The 18,938-nt window shown below is 36.3% G+C and overlaps 1 protein-coding gene across 7 annotated transcripts in view; it reads right to left on the minus strand.

The window, feature by feature from the left end:
• Positions 1-18,938, minus strand: part of ZZZ3 (zinc finger ZZ-type containing 3) — a 126,598-nt gene that overhangs the window by 18,433 nt on the left and 89,227 nt on the right. For 6 of the 7 annotated variants that reach the window (XM_030913362.1, XM_030913361.1, XM_010380672.2 and 3 more), the window contains 3 exons: positions 3,194-3,332; positions 664-811; positions 461-576 (listed from right to left, as the gene is read on the minus strand). In XM_030913362.1, coding sequence (XP_030769222.1) covers positions 461-576; positions 664-811; positions 3,194-3,332 — 403 coding nt within the window. The remainder of the gene's footprint in view (positions 1-460; positions 577-663; positions 812-3,193; positions 3,333-18,938) is intronic. The other variant, XM_030913365.1, reaches the window with a different exon arrangement.

Raw genomic sequence — 18,938 nt, forward strand, 5'->3', positions numbered from 1 at the left:
TGTGGGCTCAGAATTGAAAAGTAACATGCCCACTGAGGGTCATCTACTAAGAGTGGCAAGGCCAGGACTCAAATCCTGGTCACATTTCACTACACACAAAGGAGCTACTATTTTTAGACTAAATACTATGTGTCGGATCCTGTACTAGGCACATTGCATACACTACCTATTTAATCCTCAGCAACAACCCTACGACATAGGTAATATTAACAACATTTTATACAAAAGGAAACCACAGCTTAAGAGACCTCAACATCAAGAGACCTCAACGTAAATGATGTCTGAAGGTTCACGGCTAGTAAGTTAGGACTCCAACCTAAGTTTCTCTTAATTTCAAAGTTCCTATCTCCTTTGTCTTCCAGTGAAAGACTGCTTTAATTTTAAAAACACAAACCACAAAATGTTAAAATGTTTTGTCTAAAATTCAAATTTTCCTACTCCAATATTTCACACTGCTTACCTGAGGACGACTGCTTGAGCCTTCTGGACCATCACTCAAAGGCAACATAGAATATGAAAGGGACTCTCCATCCTTCTTAGGATCTAAAGGACTTTTTGGTCTAGCAGGTAAACCTACTGAAAAATAAGACCACATACAGAACCATTAAAGCAAAACGTTGCCAGATATTTTTCTACTTACATTCTTATCATATGATTTCTTACCTTTATCAAAAACTAGCTTAACTCTTCTAGTATGTCTTTTACGATTTTTAAATTCTCTTTCAAAGTTCCCAAGGCTATGGGTATATTGGTCCCACACGATCTCAGGCAACTGAACAACTCTCTGTGGATACGGAAGCCCTATATCAGCCTGGGGGTAGGGGAGAAAAAACAAGATAAAGTAAAAGTCTAAATTTAATTAAAGAAATAATCAACCACAGTCAAATTTTCAGATGACTCCAAATCCAAATAATCAACGGGGCATTTCTATTCATGTTTAAATCCAAATGACAATAAAGTTAATTAATATAGTCTAAATATTAAATGCTAAAGATGGTAAGTGAATAAATGAATTTAGCAAAACCTAAGTACTACTTCTAGATGGAGGGCAGTGTCTTTTAAAATAATGATAGTAATATTAAATAAAACTAACAACCCATAAATGTTCTCTGCATTCCATATACCAATATATATCACCAGTTTCATTAATATGAACTAAGAGGAATTCTTTATATGCCCACTAAAACAAACATGTTACAAGTCAACAACATAACTAATATGATAAATCTAAATAAAATAGGCAAATTGAGTTTATATGAACAAACCCAGAAAAATAGAAGAATCAACGTTTTAAATTAAACCTAGCAGGAAAATTTTTTTCCAAAGAACATAGGACTTTCATGGTAGTTTTTTTTTTTTTTTTAATTAAAAAAAAAAAAAATTCCCAGACACTAATAACTTCATGGTTATTAAAGTATCTTAATTTAATATATTTGTGTCTTTTTATAAAAAATTATTAAGATGGTCAACATCACATCTTTATTTCTGAAATAAAGTAAAAAGAAATTCCATTCTAGGCTGAGCGCAGTGACTCAAGCCTGTAATCTCAGCACTTTGGGAGGCCGAGGCTGGTGGAACACTTCAGGTCAGGAGTTTCAGACCAACCTGGCCAACATGGTGAAACCCAGTCTCTACTAAAAATTAAAAAATTAGCCAGGCGTGGTGCAGCGCACTTGCAGTCCCAGATACTCAGGAGGCTGACGCAGGAGAATTGCTTGAACCCAGGAGGCAGAGGTTGCAGTGAACCGAGATCAGGCCCCACTGCACTACAGCCTGGGTGACCTAGTGAGACTCCAACTCAAAAAAAACAAAACAAAACAAAACAAAATAAATGAAAGTCTGTTCAAACTAAACCTGAAAGTGAAGAAACAGGAAATAATCAACAGCATACAAATCTAGTAAATATGCCTAATTGTATCCTTTTGCCTACCCGGGAAAGTAAATGAAATGAAATTAAGGTTAATGAATTTTTCATTAGTATTTACTTTACTAACACTATCTGTTTTAGTTGAATTCATTGTAAATAACCATTATAAGTCTTATATCTTTTTGTACCAGCAAATTATTTAATAACAGCAATGCAGAATCAATAAACACTTAAAGGGGCCTCATTTTAACACAGAAGATACACCAAAATTCTAAAAACGTTAGAGTTTTAACAAATCAACATATAGACTCTACATCTATTATGATATTCAGTGTTTTCTACAAGTATGAAGAGAAAGAAATGTTTACCAACTAAATAATATACCTAGAAACATTCAAATAATAAATTAACACATCTAGTGAAATAAGGTCCCCAGAGCTGCTCTCCTAATACCTGGTAGAGCATTTTAGTAACTAATTCAAAACAGGTAACTCATAAAGATACTAAAGTTGTCACACAAGATAAGATTTCATTTCTTTTTTAAGAAGAGGATTCTTTTTCATCGTTTTTCAGTTCTAATCTTTTCATACAATGCTGATTAATATTATACCTCTGAAATTTAATGAACAATTAGTGGGTCCCTATTACAGCACAAATGCACATCAAGATCATCTCCATATTTACACACCAAGAAACTCATTATAAAAACCTGTATCGCTTTTAAGTGGTTAAGTGTTAAGCATGAAAGTTCTGTTTTAAGGAAAACAATATTATGGAGAATTTTCACATTTAAAAAAGGCATTTCAGAATTAAGTAAAATTTATACTTCTTCCTCATGGACTTGACTATCGTAACTCTAAAGATATTTTAAAATAGATTTTGTTTTGATCACCATTGTTTTCTCTCTCAATATGCACAAAAGTACTAGCGTGCAAAAGTAACCCAGAAACAAATGTAGTTAATCAATTCTGAAGTATTTTTTTATTTTAGCTTTACTAATCCCTAAGTCCTGATACAGAGGAGGAAAAATACTCAAAGAAGGGGAAGATAACAGGAAAAGCTAGAAAAAAAATGGCTAAGGAATAGGACAAGTTCCCATACAAATATCCAATAAAAGCTTCTAGCTATTTTCATTTGGATATATTTTATTGTGTGCCTGGTGGAGGTGGAAGAAGTTAGTATCTTGCCTTAAGTAGTACGGCTAATTATAGATGAAAAAAACTAAACATTTTAAAAAGTATATACCCATAAAAAAGAATTAGCCAAATTCTCTTAAGCTATTCCCAAACAGATCTAAGTAAATCTTAAAAAGGGTTCAATGTATACCTTCTTCTGGAGTTTTTCCACAAATCCAATGGGATTTTTTAGTGCTTCTCTCTGGTGTCTGCCTAAACTTTCAAGGTCTTGGACTGCTTGAGAACGCTGAGCCTCGAGTACAGCAATCGTCTGCAGTAGTCTCTGATAACTACAGAGACAAAGAAAAATATTTCACAAAAATTTGCTAGTAACAACAATAAATAAAAACTGAGTTCAAGCCATGATCTACTATTAAGTCACACAGTCTTTTAAGAGTTACCTGAAAGAGTTTAGTAAAACATATTACTGGGAATAAATGAGATCTTCCTGAGTTACGAAGTACCTACAGAAAATAAGAGTTAGAGAAAGCAAAGCCTTCTTCCCCCATCTTAAGTTTTTAATTCTTGAACCTGAACAAGCACCAAAATAAAAGAGCATTTTGACTTTCCAACAATCAAAGTCATTAAGAAACTGCTAGATTAAAAAAAAATTAAAATTATAAAATCTTAACACTAGGAGGGATCACTCAATTCAGGCACTTCGTTGTACTCTGTTGAAATAAGGAATCTGAGGCATGTTTTCTCGCCAAGAGACACATGACAATGTCACATAATTCCAAAGTGATCTTAGTCTCATGGTTTCCATTTGCTCTATTATACCCTCCCTCCTATTTGAAAGATTTACTTTTCCATCAACAAATCTGTTATTTTTTTCCTCCACATGAAAGATAAAGACAAATGTTCAATTCTTAAGTATTAATCATTTAAAGAGAAGAAAGGCCATAGAGATATTTATTCTTTTCTGTTTGCAAAGGTCCATTTGGCAAAACAAACATACAGTTTTACCCACACAAATGTATTACAAGTCATTATCCTGAAATCTCACTATAATACATGTATTCTAATATTCTCCCTCTGTTTAAATTGTCTTGCCTCTCTAGTATTTAATTTCACATTACCAATACACATAGAGAAACATGTTAAACCCAAAGCTCTGAATGTTCAAATACATTTTGCAAAACAACTCAAGGAAAAGTCACTCCAAGTTCACTTTTAAATAATTGGTTAAAACCTTAAAGTATAAGCAAAACACAATTTTTCTATATGGCTTCAAGTAACTTTCATTTTGTTTCCTACTAGACTGTAAACTCCATATGGCAAGTTCATCTTTTCGTTCATTGTTTTGTTTAGCTAGTATGCAACATACTTCCCAGCACGTAGATGCTCAGGAGATATTTTCTAAATGAATAGATTTTCTGAATCTTTTAAGTTCAGAAGTAACCAAACTAGCAGAAGTATCAAAGGTGAAATACTGCAGTTTTGAGGTTCACAGGCCATGGTGTCATGGCAACATGATGTTCTCTATCAGAATACTTTTCTCAGCCTGCTGTCTAAAACAAATCTTATTCTTGTTTTCAAGACCTTGTTAACTAATCTTTGATGAAATTTTTGATAATTAAGGTAAAACTGCTAACACTGAAGGGCAAGATTCCTCTCCAGCTAGAGATATTTCATTTAAAACTAGAACTAGGAGTAGGAAAGGCAGGGCTATACTAAGTCACTACAGGATAAATTACAGAGGGTAAATCTAAACTCACTTTCACTAATCCTTCTTTTGCTTTGAGGTGTATGCAGTCTACAAATCCTGTCTCAGCTGGCTGTTTCTACTAAGCAGGCTCACATAGGCTCAATCTTAGGGTGATGGTAGTGATCTGAGTGCTAGAAGCTATCCTCTCTAGGCAATACTCTTAATTGTCATACTGCACCTTCAGAATTCCTATCCCACTAGCTAAATACAACCAAAGACTTATATTGTCTCTATCCCTGTTTTAAGCAGGAGTTACACACTTCAGTATCACTTTAAAAACAACTGTGAATATATTAAAACTTCAGTAAAAGGTATAGGCACAGTAACAATAAGGCACAAGTAAAAACAGGGTTATGAAAAAACAAGCTTGAAAAAGGTGCTACAGTCAATTACAATGGCGGCTGTCTTTTTGTTAGGTTTGGAGCAAACGGACACTGGGAAGAAGGGCCTCTAATTTGAAGTCAACAAATTACCACAATTTTACAATATGTAAATTATTCCACAATAAATCTGACTTTAAAAAATTCCAATAAAGATGGCAAATAAAGCACAATTCTTCAATTCTGCTTCCATTTAGCTAAGACAAAATGATTATCAGATTGGAAGTCCTATGATAAACATGGGAAAAGTCTTCAAGCTCAAAATAATGAAGACTCTAAGAAAATAGTAAATTCAAATCTTCTATCCCAGATAATTGGATTTCCCAGCGTACTCAGACACTGCACCAGTAAGATTACTACGTGTGTGTGTGTGTGTGTGTGTGTGTGTGTATATATATATATATCCATGAGCAGATATGGAAGAAATTATTTAAACAAAACCGGAGTGACATCTAAAAAACAGTAAACATAGACAAATCTGTTTTCAATACCGCTCACCCACCTACACAAGCAAACTACAGAAGCTGATCCAGGCATGAATCCAAAGGCAAGATTCATTTTTCATTAATTCAACAATTATCTAGTAAGAAAACAAGGCATTATCCTAAAAGCTTTAGTAATTATCAAGATAAACCAGGCATGCAGTCTAAGTATAATAGAGGAGCTACAATTATACCATGGAGGAACTGGATGAAGTACAAATGGGGCTGGATTGGTTGTGTTGCTGGGGATGGAGGATGGGTATATGAGGGTCCATCATACTAGTCTGTCTACTTTTAATGTTTTAAATTCCCACAATGAATGTTTAAAAATCAATTCCAACTCTGACCCTTTTTTTTTTTTTTTGAGACGGAGTCTCGTTCTGTCGCCCAGGCTGGAGTGCAGTGGTGCGATCTCGGCTCACTGCAAACTCTGCCTCCTGGGTTCACGCCATTCTCCTGCCTCAGCCTCCTTAGTAGCTGGGACTACAGGCACCTGCCACCACGCCCAGCTAATTTTTTGTATTTTTAGTAGAGACGGAGTTTCACCGTGTTAGCCAGGATAGCCTCAATCTCCTGACCTCGTGATCCACCCGCCTCGGCCCGCCGAAGTACTGGCCTCCCAAAGTGCTGGGATTACAGGCCTGAGCCACCACCCCCGGCTCTTTGACCCATATTAATGGGGGAGGTGAGGACTGTACTACTCCTTCTGGGCTGATCAGATCACAGTTGCCACTGCATTCAGCTATGCTTTGAGAAAGACAAACAGGTTCATGAATAGACAAGATGGATGAGAAACAATGTAAGATGAAATAACAATACAGTTGGCCCTTGAACAACACAACACAGTTTGAACTCCATGGATCCACTTATATGCAAATTTTCTTCTACCTCTGACATCCCTGAGACAGCAAGACCAACCCCTCCTCTTCCTCCTCTACCTCAGCCTACTCCATGTGAGGACAATGAGGGTGAAGACTTTTAGACTGGCCCACTTTCACTTAATGAATAGTAAATACATTTTCTCTTTATTATGATTGTCTTAATAACATTTTCTGTTTCTAGTTTACTTTGTTGCAAGAATACAGTATAAAATACATGTAACAGACAACATTTGTGTTAATCAACTGTTCGTGTTATATAGTAAAGCTTCTGGGTCAACAGTAGGCTATTAGTAGTTAAGTTTTAGGGGAGTCAAAAGTTATATGTGGATTTTCAACTACGCAGGAGGTCTATGCCCAATCCCTGTGTTGTTGAAGGGTCAACTGTGGTGTCTGACATTTACTGAATGTGTACTACATGCCAGACAAATGTTGTATTTTAAATGTAATAACTCAATCCTCACAGTAACTTTATGACCCTGGACCAACATTCTTAATTTTAAACACAAGGAAACCAAGCACAGATTAAGTAACTCCCCAAGATCATACCAGCTATTTATGGTGGAGCTGCTATGTGAGGAATGGTTAAAGACTCTGAGAATATTTAGTCAAGAAATGAAAACCTCCACTAGAATACCATTTCCATTTTTATTTAACAAACAGCTATGCAGGAAAAAAAAATAGACTTGTTTTATAGAGTATAAAGGGTCAAACCAGGAGCAAATTGTGATAAAGACACAATATGAAGAAAAACTTTGTCTCAGTCAAAATTAATAAAGGTGGTAGGATAGCACCCTATCACCACAGATATTCAGACAGGTATCTAAAAGAAATTCAAGCACTAAAAACCTGAAACGTTTTAATTCCAGTAAAATATCCAGCTTTTACATTGGCTACTCATTGAACCAAGCAAGAGAATAGAATAACTTAAAACAAAATTACACATATTTTTTGCATGGATAAAATCATAGTTATACCTTTTCCATAAGGATAGCTATGTTAAATCTACTAAAATTATTTGCTATTTATGTCTAAATCTAAATCTTACACAATGCTAACAACAGCAAACTTACTTGTGTCAAAGAATTAGGGTTTTCTTATTTTCGCCTTTTGAGACAGGGAGTTTATTGTGTTACCCTGGCAGGCGGGCAGTGTCAGATTATGGCTCACTGCAGCCTCTACCGCTCAAGCTCAAGAAATTCTCTCACTTCAGCCTCCCAAGTAGCTGGGACAAGTGTGCACCACCATGCCCAGCTAATTTTTTAATTTTTTGTAGAGACAAGGTCTCACTGTGTTGCCCAGGCTGATCTCAAACTCCTGGCCTCAAGCTTTCCTCCCACCTTGGCCTCCCAAAGTGCTGGGATTACAGGCATAAGTCACCACACCCAACCAGAACTGTTTTTAATTTTATATCTCCAACATAAGACATTTTAGTTTTATATATTTGGCCAAAGTATAAATGCCCTTTCAAGTCCTTATCTAAGTTATTTTTACTACTTTTCAATATCTAAGTCCTCTTGAATTCTTTATTTACATTTATGAATATAAAAACATTTATATGAAAGAGTATAGGGTAAAAATCCTGATATCTAAAGAGAACGTTAAGGAATTAGTAATCTGGAGGTTGATTTACTTACTTACTTACTTATCTATTTATTTGTTTGACAGTCTCACTCTATCACCCAGGTTGAAGGGCAGTGGTGCAATCATGGCTCACTGCAGCTTCAAACTCCTGGGCTGAAGTGATCCTCTCGCCTCAGCCTCCCGAGTACCTAGGGCCACAGGTATGCCACCTTTCCCAGTGAATTTTGTTCTGTGGGGTTTTGTTTTGTTTTTTTGTAGGGACAGGGTCTCGCTTTGTTGCCCAGGCTGGTCTCAAACTCCTGACTTCAAACGCTCCTCCCGCCAGAGCCTCCGAAAGTGCTAGGATTATAGGCATGAATCGCTGTGCTTGGCCTATAAGTTAATTTTACTGTCCAATTTCTAGGCAGTAATATTACATACACAATAATCAGGGAGGGATGGAAGGAAGGAGTGCAGGAGGGAGGCATAGACAGGCAGACAGAAACAGAAGGAAAGATTTTATATTCAACTGCATCAGAATCTTTTTCAAAAAACTAGATTTCCATTTCTACTGTGGTAACAACCCTTAAGATTCCATGGGCATTTGTAATCTTAAAAAAACTAATGGAGAAACATTTTTTAAAATCCCTATCAAGGACACCCTGCCAAAATATCAGTCTGATTCTTCAAAAGTCATTAAATAGTGTCATTAAAAACAAAAAAGAGGGCCAGGTGCAGTGGCTCACACCTGTAATACCAGCACTTTGGGAGGCCAAGGCAGGCAGATCACCAGAGGTCAAGGGTTCGAGACTAGCCTGGCCAATATGGTGAAGACCTATCTCTACTAAATACAAAAATTAGCTGGACATGGTGGTGCATGCCTGTAATCTCAGCTACCTGGGAGGCTGAGGCAGGAGAACTGCTTGAACCCGGGAGGTGGAGGTTGTTGTAAGCTGAGATCATGCCATTGCACTCCAGCCTGGGTGACAGAGCAAGATTCTGTCTCAAAAAACAAAAAAAGAGGGAGAGCTATTTTACAACAGGAGTCTAACTAAAGTTTTATCGGAACATAGCCACACTCATTTGTTTACATAATTTCTATGGCTACTTTCCAGCTATAATAACAAAGAGGAAGAGCTGCAATACAATCACATTATCCACAAAGCCTAAACTATTTACTATCTGGTCCTTTAAGAAAGTTTGCCAAGCCATGCTCTAGATTAAAGGACACAGGGACATGACAAGCAAATGTAATGCATAATCTTGGGCTAGATCCCCTCAGGCGTTAAACAGCTATAAAGGACATTTTTGTGGATAAATGGAAAAATCTAAATATAGATTGTGGAGTATATAATTTTATTGTACCAATGTTAAATTGCTGGAGTATAATAATGGTATTTAAAGTTATACAGGGAAATGCCCTTCTTTTTAGGAGATATTTGCTGAAGTATAAGAGGATACAGCCCACTTTTAAATGACTCGGCAATTTTAAAAGTACATTATACCAGATGGGAAGGAAAATAAGGGTAAAAGGAGAGAAAATACATTAGAAAATGTTAAGTTGTTAACAACTGGTGAATTTAGGTGAAGGTTATGCAGATTCTTATCATATTACTGTTTTAGTTTTTCTAAGTTTTATACTTTTCCTAAATAAAAACCAAGGAATAAAAAGTCTTCATTATACTTTGCTACTCAAAAAGAGCAGCTTGATTTTCCTATGAACACTGAGCCTCATTAAACATACTGAAAACAACCAGAAGACATCAGGTGACTTAACAATAAATGTATGTATACAGCACACAAAATTTTAAAAATCAGTGAAATAAGAGCTATATAATAAGATGCTTTCTCTTCCTTAATGAAGGGCTCAAAGAGTTTACAGGAAGTGCCAATTCCGTAACTCACAAATAATCTCTCACTTTCTTTCTCTTTCTTTTCTTCCCTCCCTCTCTCCTTCTCCCTCTTCGTTCTTTTCTTTCATTAGAGATGGTGTCTCACTCTGCTGCCCAGGCTGGAGTACACAATCATAGCTCACTGCAGCCTCAAACTCCAGGGCTCAAGTGATCCTCCCACCCCAGCCTCCCAAGCAGCTGGGACTACAGGCGCATAGCACCATGCCTGGTTAATTTTAAAAACATTTTTTATAGATAGGTTCTTGCTATGTGGCTCAAATTGGTCTTGAACTCCTGGCCTCAAGGGATCCTTCCAGGTCAGCCTACCAAAGTGCTGGGATTACAAGGCATAAGCCAGGCCCACTCACTTTCAATGAAACTCCAGAAGTCAATGGTGATCAAAAGCCTTTTATGATACTCTGTATTAAGACATAAACTAATACCTCAGCTCCCAATAATATGCCTTTCAGGTATAAAGATCAATTCTGTATTGAAAATAAGTAAAATCCTGAATTTAAAATGAGCAAAGCAAAAATCAGGTACCTGTAATATTTTAAAAGTATGGACAAATCAGCAAGACACTAAGGCTTTATTAACAGGCCAAAATCTAAGTGAAAGAATAAACAGGGGCAAAAGGAGAACTAAAATTGCTTTTGACTTGAGGGCAGGTACCGAACCATGCAAGCTTGAGCTCAGTTTTATAGACTTCACTTTCACTTGGCCAAGGAACATAAGACAAAGCCACCAAGGTAGATACTGTAATAGGAAACTCTCTCCACATTGAACTGGGACCATATCCCTCACTCCAACCCCCAAGGAGAGCTGCCTTTGGACTGAGGAAAGAAGACATATTTTACTGCCCCAAATTATATTACCTGAGTGGTCCCCTAAACCTCAATCCATGACTACAGTTTAAGTCAATGGCCCTGGACAGGGACACAACCCCTTCCCACCTCCAATGCTGAATCAAGATACCCACAGAAGCAAATGCAATCCTGTCTAGAGAAATATATTTTCATCCTGGGCCTCAAAGATAATCCATAAGTAATTTTCCAAAGAAAATGAACAGCTCACATTTAAAAAAAAAAAAAAAATGTTTGTTTTTTTTTTTGAGACAAGAGTTTCACTCTGTCCCCCAGGATGGAGTGCAGTGGTGGGATCTCAGCTCACTGCAACCTCCGTCTCCCGGGTTCAAGTGATTCTCCTGCCTCAGCCTCTGAGTAGCTGGGATTACAGGTACACACCACCACGCCTGGCTATTTTTTGTATTTTTAGTAGAGACGGGGTTTCACCATATTGGTCAGGCTGGTTTCAAAATCCTGACCTCAAGTGACCTGCCCACCCTGGCCTCCCAAAGTGTTGGGATTACAGGCATGAGTGACAGTGCCCAGCCTGTTCACATTAAAAAATTATCAAGCATGCAAGAAAGCAAGACACAAACAATAAGAATAAAAGGTGAGCTCAAAAATATTTGTAAGGTATAGGAAACTACAAAAATTGAATATGTAGCTCTGAAAAGGAAGCAAATAAAATATTTAAAAATATAGTAACTAAAACTAAAATCTCAGTGGGTTCAAATTTTCACTTCTGGAAAACACAGATGAGGCAAATTCAGAACAAACTCTTCCCTGAAGACAACCAATATAAAGCTGGAGAAAATATTTTAAAGTTCTTAAAAGCATCAAAGAGCTAACAAAACTGTGAGTTATTACAAGGCAAAGATCCACAAGATGGAAACCAGAAAGATAAAACATGTTTTGGGGGCACTTTTGCCTGGAGCAATTTATTGATCCAGAAGAGAGGACTGAGAGGCTGAGCAGTCCTTTTGACAGCTTAAAACAGCAGAAGATCAGAGTTGGAGTCTAGGGCCTATCAAGGGAGAACTTTAAAACCAGTCCAGCCTTTGGGCTGAGATCCTGAAGGTCTATACCTTAGAACTAAGTATGAATAGGAAGCAAACAGCTTTCTCAGAACAGACGAGAATATCTCAGTTTGGAATTAATTAGTAAAGCTAAGGATGTACATACCCTAAGACCCAGACATCCCATACCTAGGTACAACCTCAAGAGACTCTTGAATATACATAGTGTAAGACATATGTTCATAGCAGCATTATTAACAACCCCAAAGTCCATCTAATATGATGCTTAATATAGCAATGAAAATTGACAACTATTTACATCAACACATATAAATATCACAAACATAATGTATTACAAATGGACAGATACAGTGTGGTTCAAAAGCATGAAAAACTAAACTTTATTATTAAAGGATACACACATAGGTGATTAAAAGCTTTTAAAACAGCAAAGAATTATTTTCTCAAAAGATCATATTTACCTCTGGGAAGAGGAAAGGGGCAAGGTATAACTGAAGAACTATTCCTAGGAGACTTGTGAAGTGTGATCAATATTTTATTTCTTAACCTGGATAGTGGTTAAACAATGATAGGTTATTTGATTTCATAATTACTCTATAACTGTGCATAAATATTTCATTAGTCTTATACGCATAAGAAATTGCATAATTTTTTTTAAAGGGAAAATAACTTTTCTAGGAAGAAAATGTTACAAAGAGATCACCTGCACTCTTTTAGAACTTTAAGATTCACCTAAGAGTCCTAGTTCAAGTCCTAGCTCTACCAACAACTAACCATGGTATTCAAGTCATTAAACCTTGGGTCTTGCTTCTTTGTCTTTAAAATGAAAACAGACAAGACAGATAATTGCAAAAGCTTTTTTTCTAAGCAAAATATTCAAGGATCCTAAGATACTTGTACTACTCAGGTCACTTGTTACTACATATCCTTTCTGACTTGTAAATGGATTCCATTTATGTTGTATACACAAATACAGCATTAAGTTTCCGCTCTCCGCTTTCTTCATAAAGAATCAATCTGACAATTGGGCCTATCAGCTCTGCCCACAGCTAGAAGTATGCAAAGTTACTGCCCTCAAAGAGGAGAATATTTAAAAACACCTATGTGATAAGTTTCTCCTACTTCATAGTGTCTACTCATAAGGCATTAATAACATTTCTCTCACAAAAGACACTTCTAAAAGGAAATTATCAGGAATATTATGGTGGGTTTATGAAGACACTGGCTGTTCCCTAGGTCACTAAATAGTACACCTCCTGAAGGAGAAAATGTTTAGGTACACCTATCCCTTTAGATCTTAAAATAAATGTCTTATTTTATCATATTGTATGATTTTTAAGAGAAGAGCCATTTTTCTACATCTTTAATGTTGTATAGTAAAGTTCAAGAAACAATGCTCATAAAAATGAAAACAGAAACTACAAAAGAAAATAAGTGCTGCTGGGCCGGGCGCGGTGGCTCAAGCCTGTAATCCCAGCACTTTGGGAGGCCGAGACGGGCGGATCACGAGGTCAGGAGATCAAGACCATCCTGGCTAACACAGTGAAACCCCGTCTCTACTAAAAAATACAAAAAAGTAGCCCGGCGAGGTGGCGGGCACCTGTAGTCCCAGCTATTCGGGAGGCTGAGGCAGGAGAATGGCGTGAACCCGGGAGGCGGAGCTTGCAGTGAGCCGAGATCCGGCCACTGCACTCCAGCCTGGGCGACAGAGCAAGACTCCGTCTCAAAAAAAAAAAAAAAAAAAAAAAAAAAAAAGAAAATAAGTGCTGAGTAGTTATACAGATGGATGACTTTTCAGTGACGATAGTTCAGATATAGTTCTAGATTATGTTTAGAGCATTGTTTTAATATTCTGTTTATGACATCTTGGGAGTTAAGTATACTAAAGGAACATACAAGCCTCAATTCTTTGCAACACTTGACACTTAGATGAACACATAAAAGACAAACTTGCCAAATTTATGAATCTGAAGCTGAGAAAGATAACAAACACTATAGATTTTAAAAATCAGGATTAAGAAATAACAGGCAAGCTAGAAAACTAGACCAACAACAAGATAACGTTGAACCACATAAACAGAAAATATGGCATTGAATTACAAAACAACCAGATAAGTATAGGATGGCATGAACTTGCCTTGACAGGCTCCCCAGCCCCCCAACCAAAAAAAATTGTGGTCCTCTCAGCTGGATCATTGGCTTACAATGAGGTAAAGTATAAAGTGCTGCTCAAAAAACATGTAATATTATCTTGAACTTGCATCAACCCATTCAAACGCTTACCACACACATTCACTGTATGTTCTGTTACATCAACCATTCTAAAGGATGCACATATAACCAACATGCAGCACTACCTTCAAGACCATTACAATTTAGGGAAGGAGATGTGACTGTGTGAACAGTTGCTATTTAAATATTGAAAAATAAGAAAGCTTATAAAATTCTTAGTCAATTCCTAGAATTTGCTAGACTTTTAATGATTAATATACTCTAAGAGAAATACACACATGCAAAATTTAACTAGCCATGATGAATGCATAAGCATGTTATGAACAAAATGATCATTTCAGGGAGATACAAACCATGCATCATATAAGAAGTAAAAAGCAAGCTGAATCCTGAAAAATAGATGGAATTTCAAAAGGAAAGGTAAAAAGAGGTTAAGACATTCTAGACAGAATATCAAATATTACACCTTATCAGGCTCTTAGTTTCCCCTTCTACAAAATAGGACAGTCTCCAAAATCTCTGTCCAATTCCAGAATCCCCAGGAAGCAGAGCATCTATACATTTTTTTAAACTTCACAGATTATTGTGAACCATGCCCTTCACAAATTGTTGTAAAGCATACCATTCTAATGCAATAGGGAGTAAATGCAAGTTTTAAACAAACAATGATTATACAAGGAAACATTTGCATTTGGAAGGCTAATATGATCACAATGTATAAGATAAACTTGAGAGAGAAGAAAATGGCAAAGGAAACTTCATAAAGAGCTATGTAGCTGACATATAAAATTACACTCTGAGCATCCTATTTAGAACTGAAGTTGTTAATCAACTATGGCTCTGAAAAGCAGAAAACTTAAAGAAGAGCGTATACTGAAAAGCAGAAGAGGGTATACTGATTCAAGATATGAATACTTGCTACGTAGAAAAGAGAACAGACCTATTTCAAGTCATCCCACAGTCAAATCCATATCACTGAGTAGAATTTCTGGGGAGGAATCTGAGGCTTAACACCAAGTAAAGAATTTGTTATAACAAACAATGGTATGTATTATTTCATAAAGTAGTGAATTCCCTAGAACTAGATAAACTGAAACAGATATTGAATGACTGACCATCAAAGGATGCTGCGGAGAGGTGGTATATGAGATGGAAGTTTGCATTAGACTTTAATCAAAGTTATTCTAAATCAATGTTTCTAAAGATACTCGGAAAGAACATTTAAAAAAATTTCTTCAGTCTAAAAGGCTATATATACTTTATGATTCTCATCATATGACAATTCATAAAAGGCAAAACTACAGAGACAATAAAAACATCAGTAGTTCCTAGAAGTTTAACGTGGTTGGAGAAGGGTTGCATACATGAAGCAAAGGGAACGTTTTTTTTAGACGGAACTTTTTTTCCAGACTGGTGAAATTTTTCCATATAACACTGCAATGTTGGGTATATAATACTATGCATTTATCAAAACTCATAAACCTTTAAAGCACAAAGAATGAATCTGAATGTATACAAAAAAAATTTTTTTTTTTTTTTTTTTTGAGACGGAGTCCCGTTCTGTCCAGTCTGGAGTGCAGTGGCGCGATCTTGGCTCATTGTAAGCTCCGCCTCCCAGGTTCACGCCATTCTCCTGCCTCAGCCTGCCGAGTAGCTGGGACTACAGGCGCCGGCCACCACGCCCGGCTAATACTTTGTATTTTTAGTAGAGACGGGGTTTCACTGTGTTAGCCAGGATGGTCTCCATCTCCTGACCTCCTGATCCCGCCCGCCTCGGCCTCCCAAAGTGCTGGGATTACAGGCGTGAGCCAGGGCGCCCCGCCTCGCTAATTTTTTTAAAGTCATTTACAAGTTCAGGAATAAAAGAATCTGTATCAAGAATGTCTCAAACAACCTCACTGAGGGGCAGGAAGAAAAGGTGCTGACCTAAATAACTGGAAATGAGTGGCATCTGTAAGACTAAAGGCAAGAGGAACTGTACATAGCACTGTATTCTAGTTGATAGAGTTTTTCACAATTCATAATTAACAATTCTAATACTGATGTCCATATATAATGAAATTAAATAATTAAATGGTTGACAGGTGGCCAGGATTGCCACTTCTGGGGTGGGAGTGGAAATGTACAGATAAACAAGGGAAGGAGGTTAGAATGATCCATGTGGTAATGGATTAGAGTTGGGAGTCATTACATGAACTCAAGTTTAGCTCAGTTTATAGATACATGCATATACATGGGTTCATATACACACACTTTCTTGCTGTATCAGCTGAGACAGCTAAATAAAAGTAATAATGCCCAGCAGCAATAACCACATTTGGTATCCAAATTTTGGTTTCTAATACCATTCTCCAATAGGAACGAGGGTTCCCTGGACAGATGGCTGATTCTAGAACTACGGCAGGAAATATACAAAATGAGCGTCAAGTATTTTATAGTGCCAAGAAGTAGGAAGCGCTCAAAAAACAACAAAAAAAGATATCACCTTGATGGGGTTATATCACAGGGACACAAGAGCCAATAGAAAGGTTCCCAACAGCCGAAAACTGAAACAATTTAAGCAACAATAAATATAGCAGTACCACCTTATAATCCAAAGTATAAAACAACTGTCAGTCCACACTGATATAAATGAGTAAATAAATACATGAGGAAAAAGAGAAAAATTCTCCCTTGAAGAATTCCAAATAACTTACGCAGACACTCTGCCCTCAAGAATAGGGCAAGAATAGGGAACACAGCTCCCCGTTACTTCAGTGTGGCCTGTGCATAGTGACTTCCTTCCAAAGAATACAGTATGAAAAGGGGAGAAAAAAGAATTACAGTGGAGAAACCTGACCAACACGACCTCAGCTGGGTGATTAAAGTCACATCAATAGCAATAAATCTTATTGACAGTGTGCACGCTGGTAGCATGTGATAGAAACGGCATTTTACTTCTGTTGTTTTCCTCTCAAAAACCCATAACCCCAGTCTAATCATGAGAAAAATATCAGACAAATTCAAACAGAGAGGCATCTGTAATACCGGACTAATACCCCTCGGAACTGTTCAGATCAACAACAACAAGGCAAGTCTGAAAAACTGCTCCAGCCAAGCGAAGACTCACGAGACATGAAAACTAAATGTAATGTGATATCCTACATGGGATTCTGAAACAGAAAAAGGACATTAGGTGAAAACTAAGGAACTCAATAATGTATAAAGTTAAGTTAATAATAACAATGTTGATTCATTAATTGCAACAAATGTACCATACCATACTACTGTAAGATAGTAATAATAGAGGAAATTGGGTACAGAGTATACAGCAACCCTGTAATATGTTCTAGACATTTCTGTAAATCTAAAACTATGCTTTTTAAAAAGTCTGTTTTAAAAAATAAATACAGTTGACCCTTGAGCAACAACAGGGGTTAGGAGCACAGATGCTCCCAGTGCAGTCTAAAATACTTTTAACTCCCCAAAACTTAACTACTAAGACTACTGTTGACCCAGAAGCCTTACCATATAACATAAACAGTCGATTAACAGATATTTTGTATGTTACCTATAATACATACTATATTCTTACAATAAAGTAAGCTAGAGAACAGAAAATGTTATTCAGAAAATCATAAGGAAGAGAAAATATATTTACTACTCATTAAGTAGAAGTGGACCATCCTAAAGGTCTTCATCCTCATTCTCCTCATGTTGAATAGGCTGAGGAGAAGGAAGAGGAGGGGTTGATCTTGCTGTTTCAGCGGTGTCAGAAGAAGGAAAAAATTTGCATTTCCGTGGACCTGCGCAGTTTGAACCCATGTACTATAAATATAAATTTATCAACCTTCCTTGTAGCCACTATTGCTTTATCTTGGGCTAGCAAATGAGAAAGTATTTAGTTAAGGTACATATTTAAGATTGTACCAGTTGAAATACCACAATTTAAGAGATCCCATCTGATTAATTAATTTAAAATTAACCTTTTTATGTTAGCAAATGTATTGCCATTTATTTCTGGTTAAACTTTAAGACATAGTGCAATCATGCCACCAGTTCTGGAACTCACCAATTTGTAAATGATTCTCAGCTGCTATCTAGACTCAATGGAGGGATTTATTCGAAATACCTTTTTAGATATTATCTGTATTCTACTAAAGAGTGACAGCTGCTAAAGCACTTCCCATGTTGTAAAACCTTTCTCAAACAAATCTAATCTTTAGACCTACTACAGTTATATAACTTAAGCTATTAAGTAAGTACACTTCTACTCTTTCAATTTTAGTGCTTTAGCACAGTAGTTAAAACAGGCACCATTATATCTGGCACAGCTGCTATATATTCTTAATACATTCTGATGCGGAGGCTGGAGAGAGGACAAATTCAAGGCAACAGTCCCTTCAATTTAGTAATGGCAGTCCTTTTATACAATCATATTAGACCAACTTAAGTATTTACAGGACAGTGGTTTTTAAAGAGTATTTAAATAAATAAATAAATGGTAAAAGTAGTATTCAGGTGTATGAGCATCCAGTAAGGGCTCAGTTTATATAAATTTTAAACTCGACGAAATTAAAACTTTTAAAGAAATTATTTTTTAGCTATTTGCTACCTTATAATATTATTCATTATAATTTTACAGTTCTGTTAATTTTATTCTTTATACCGGTATTACCTTATACTCTCATTCCACAAATATTTACTGAATATACACTAGTTATGATTATATATGTAATCATACTTATACTTGATGAAAAACCCTTTGAAATAGGTATTATTACCACTTTACAGATGACATAAACGAAATTCAGAAAAGTATGGGTGGAAGATTCTTGCCATAAAATTCTTTTCATAATATAATTATTTACATATACTAATTTATCTGTAATACTGAGCT

The sequence above is a fragment of the Rhinopithecus roxellana genome, chromosome 12 (assembly GCF_007565055.1).
Source record: "Rhinopithecus roxellana isolate Shanxi Qingling chromosome 12, ASM756505v1, whole genome shotgun sequence".
Taxonomy (NCBI): Eukaryota; Metazoa; Chordata; class Mammalia; order Primates; family Cercopithecidae; genus Rhinopithecus; species Rhinopithecus roxellana.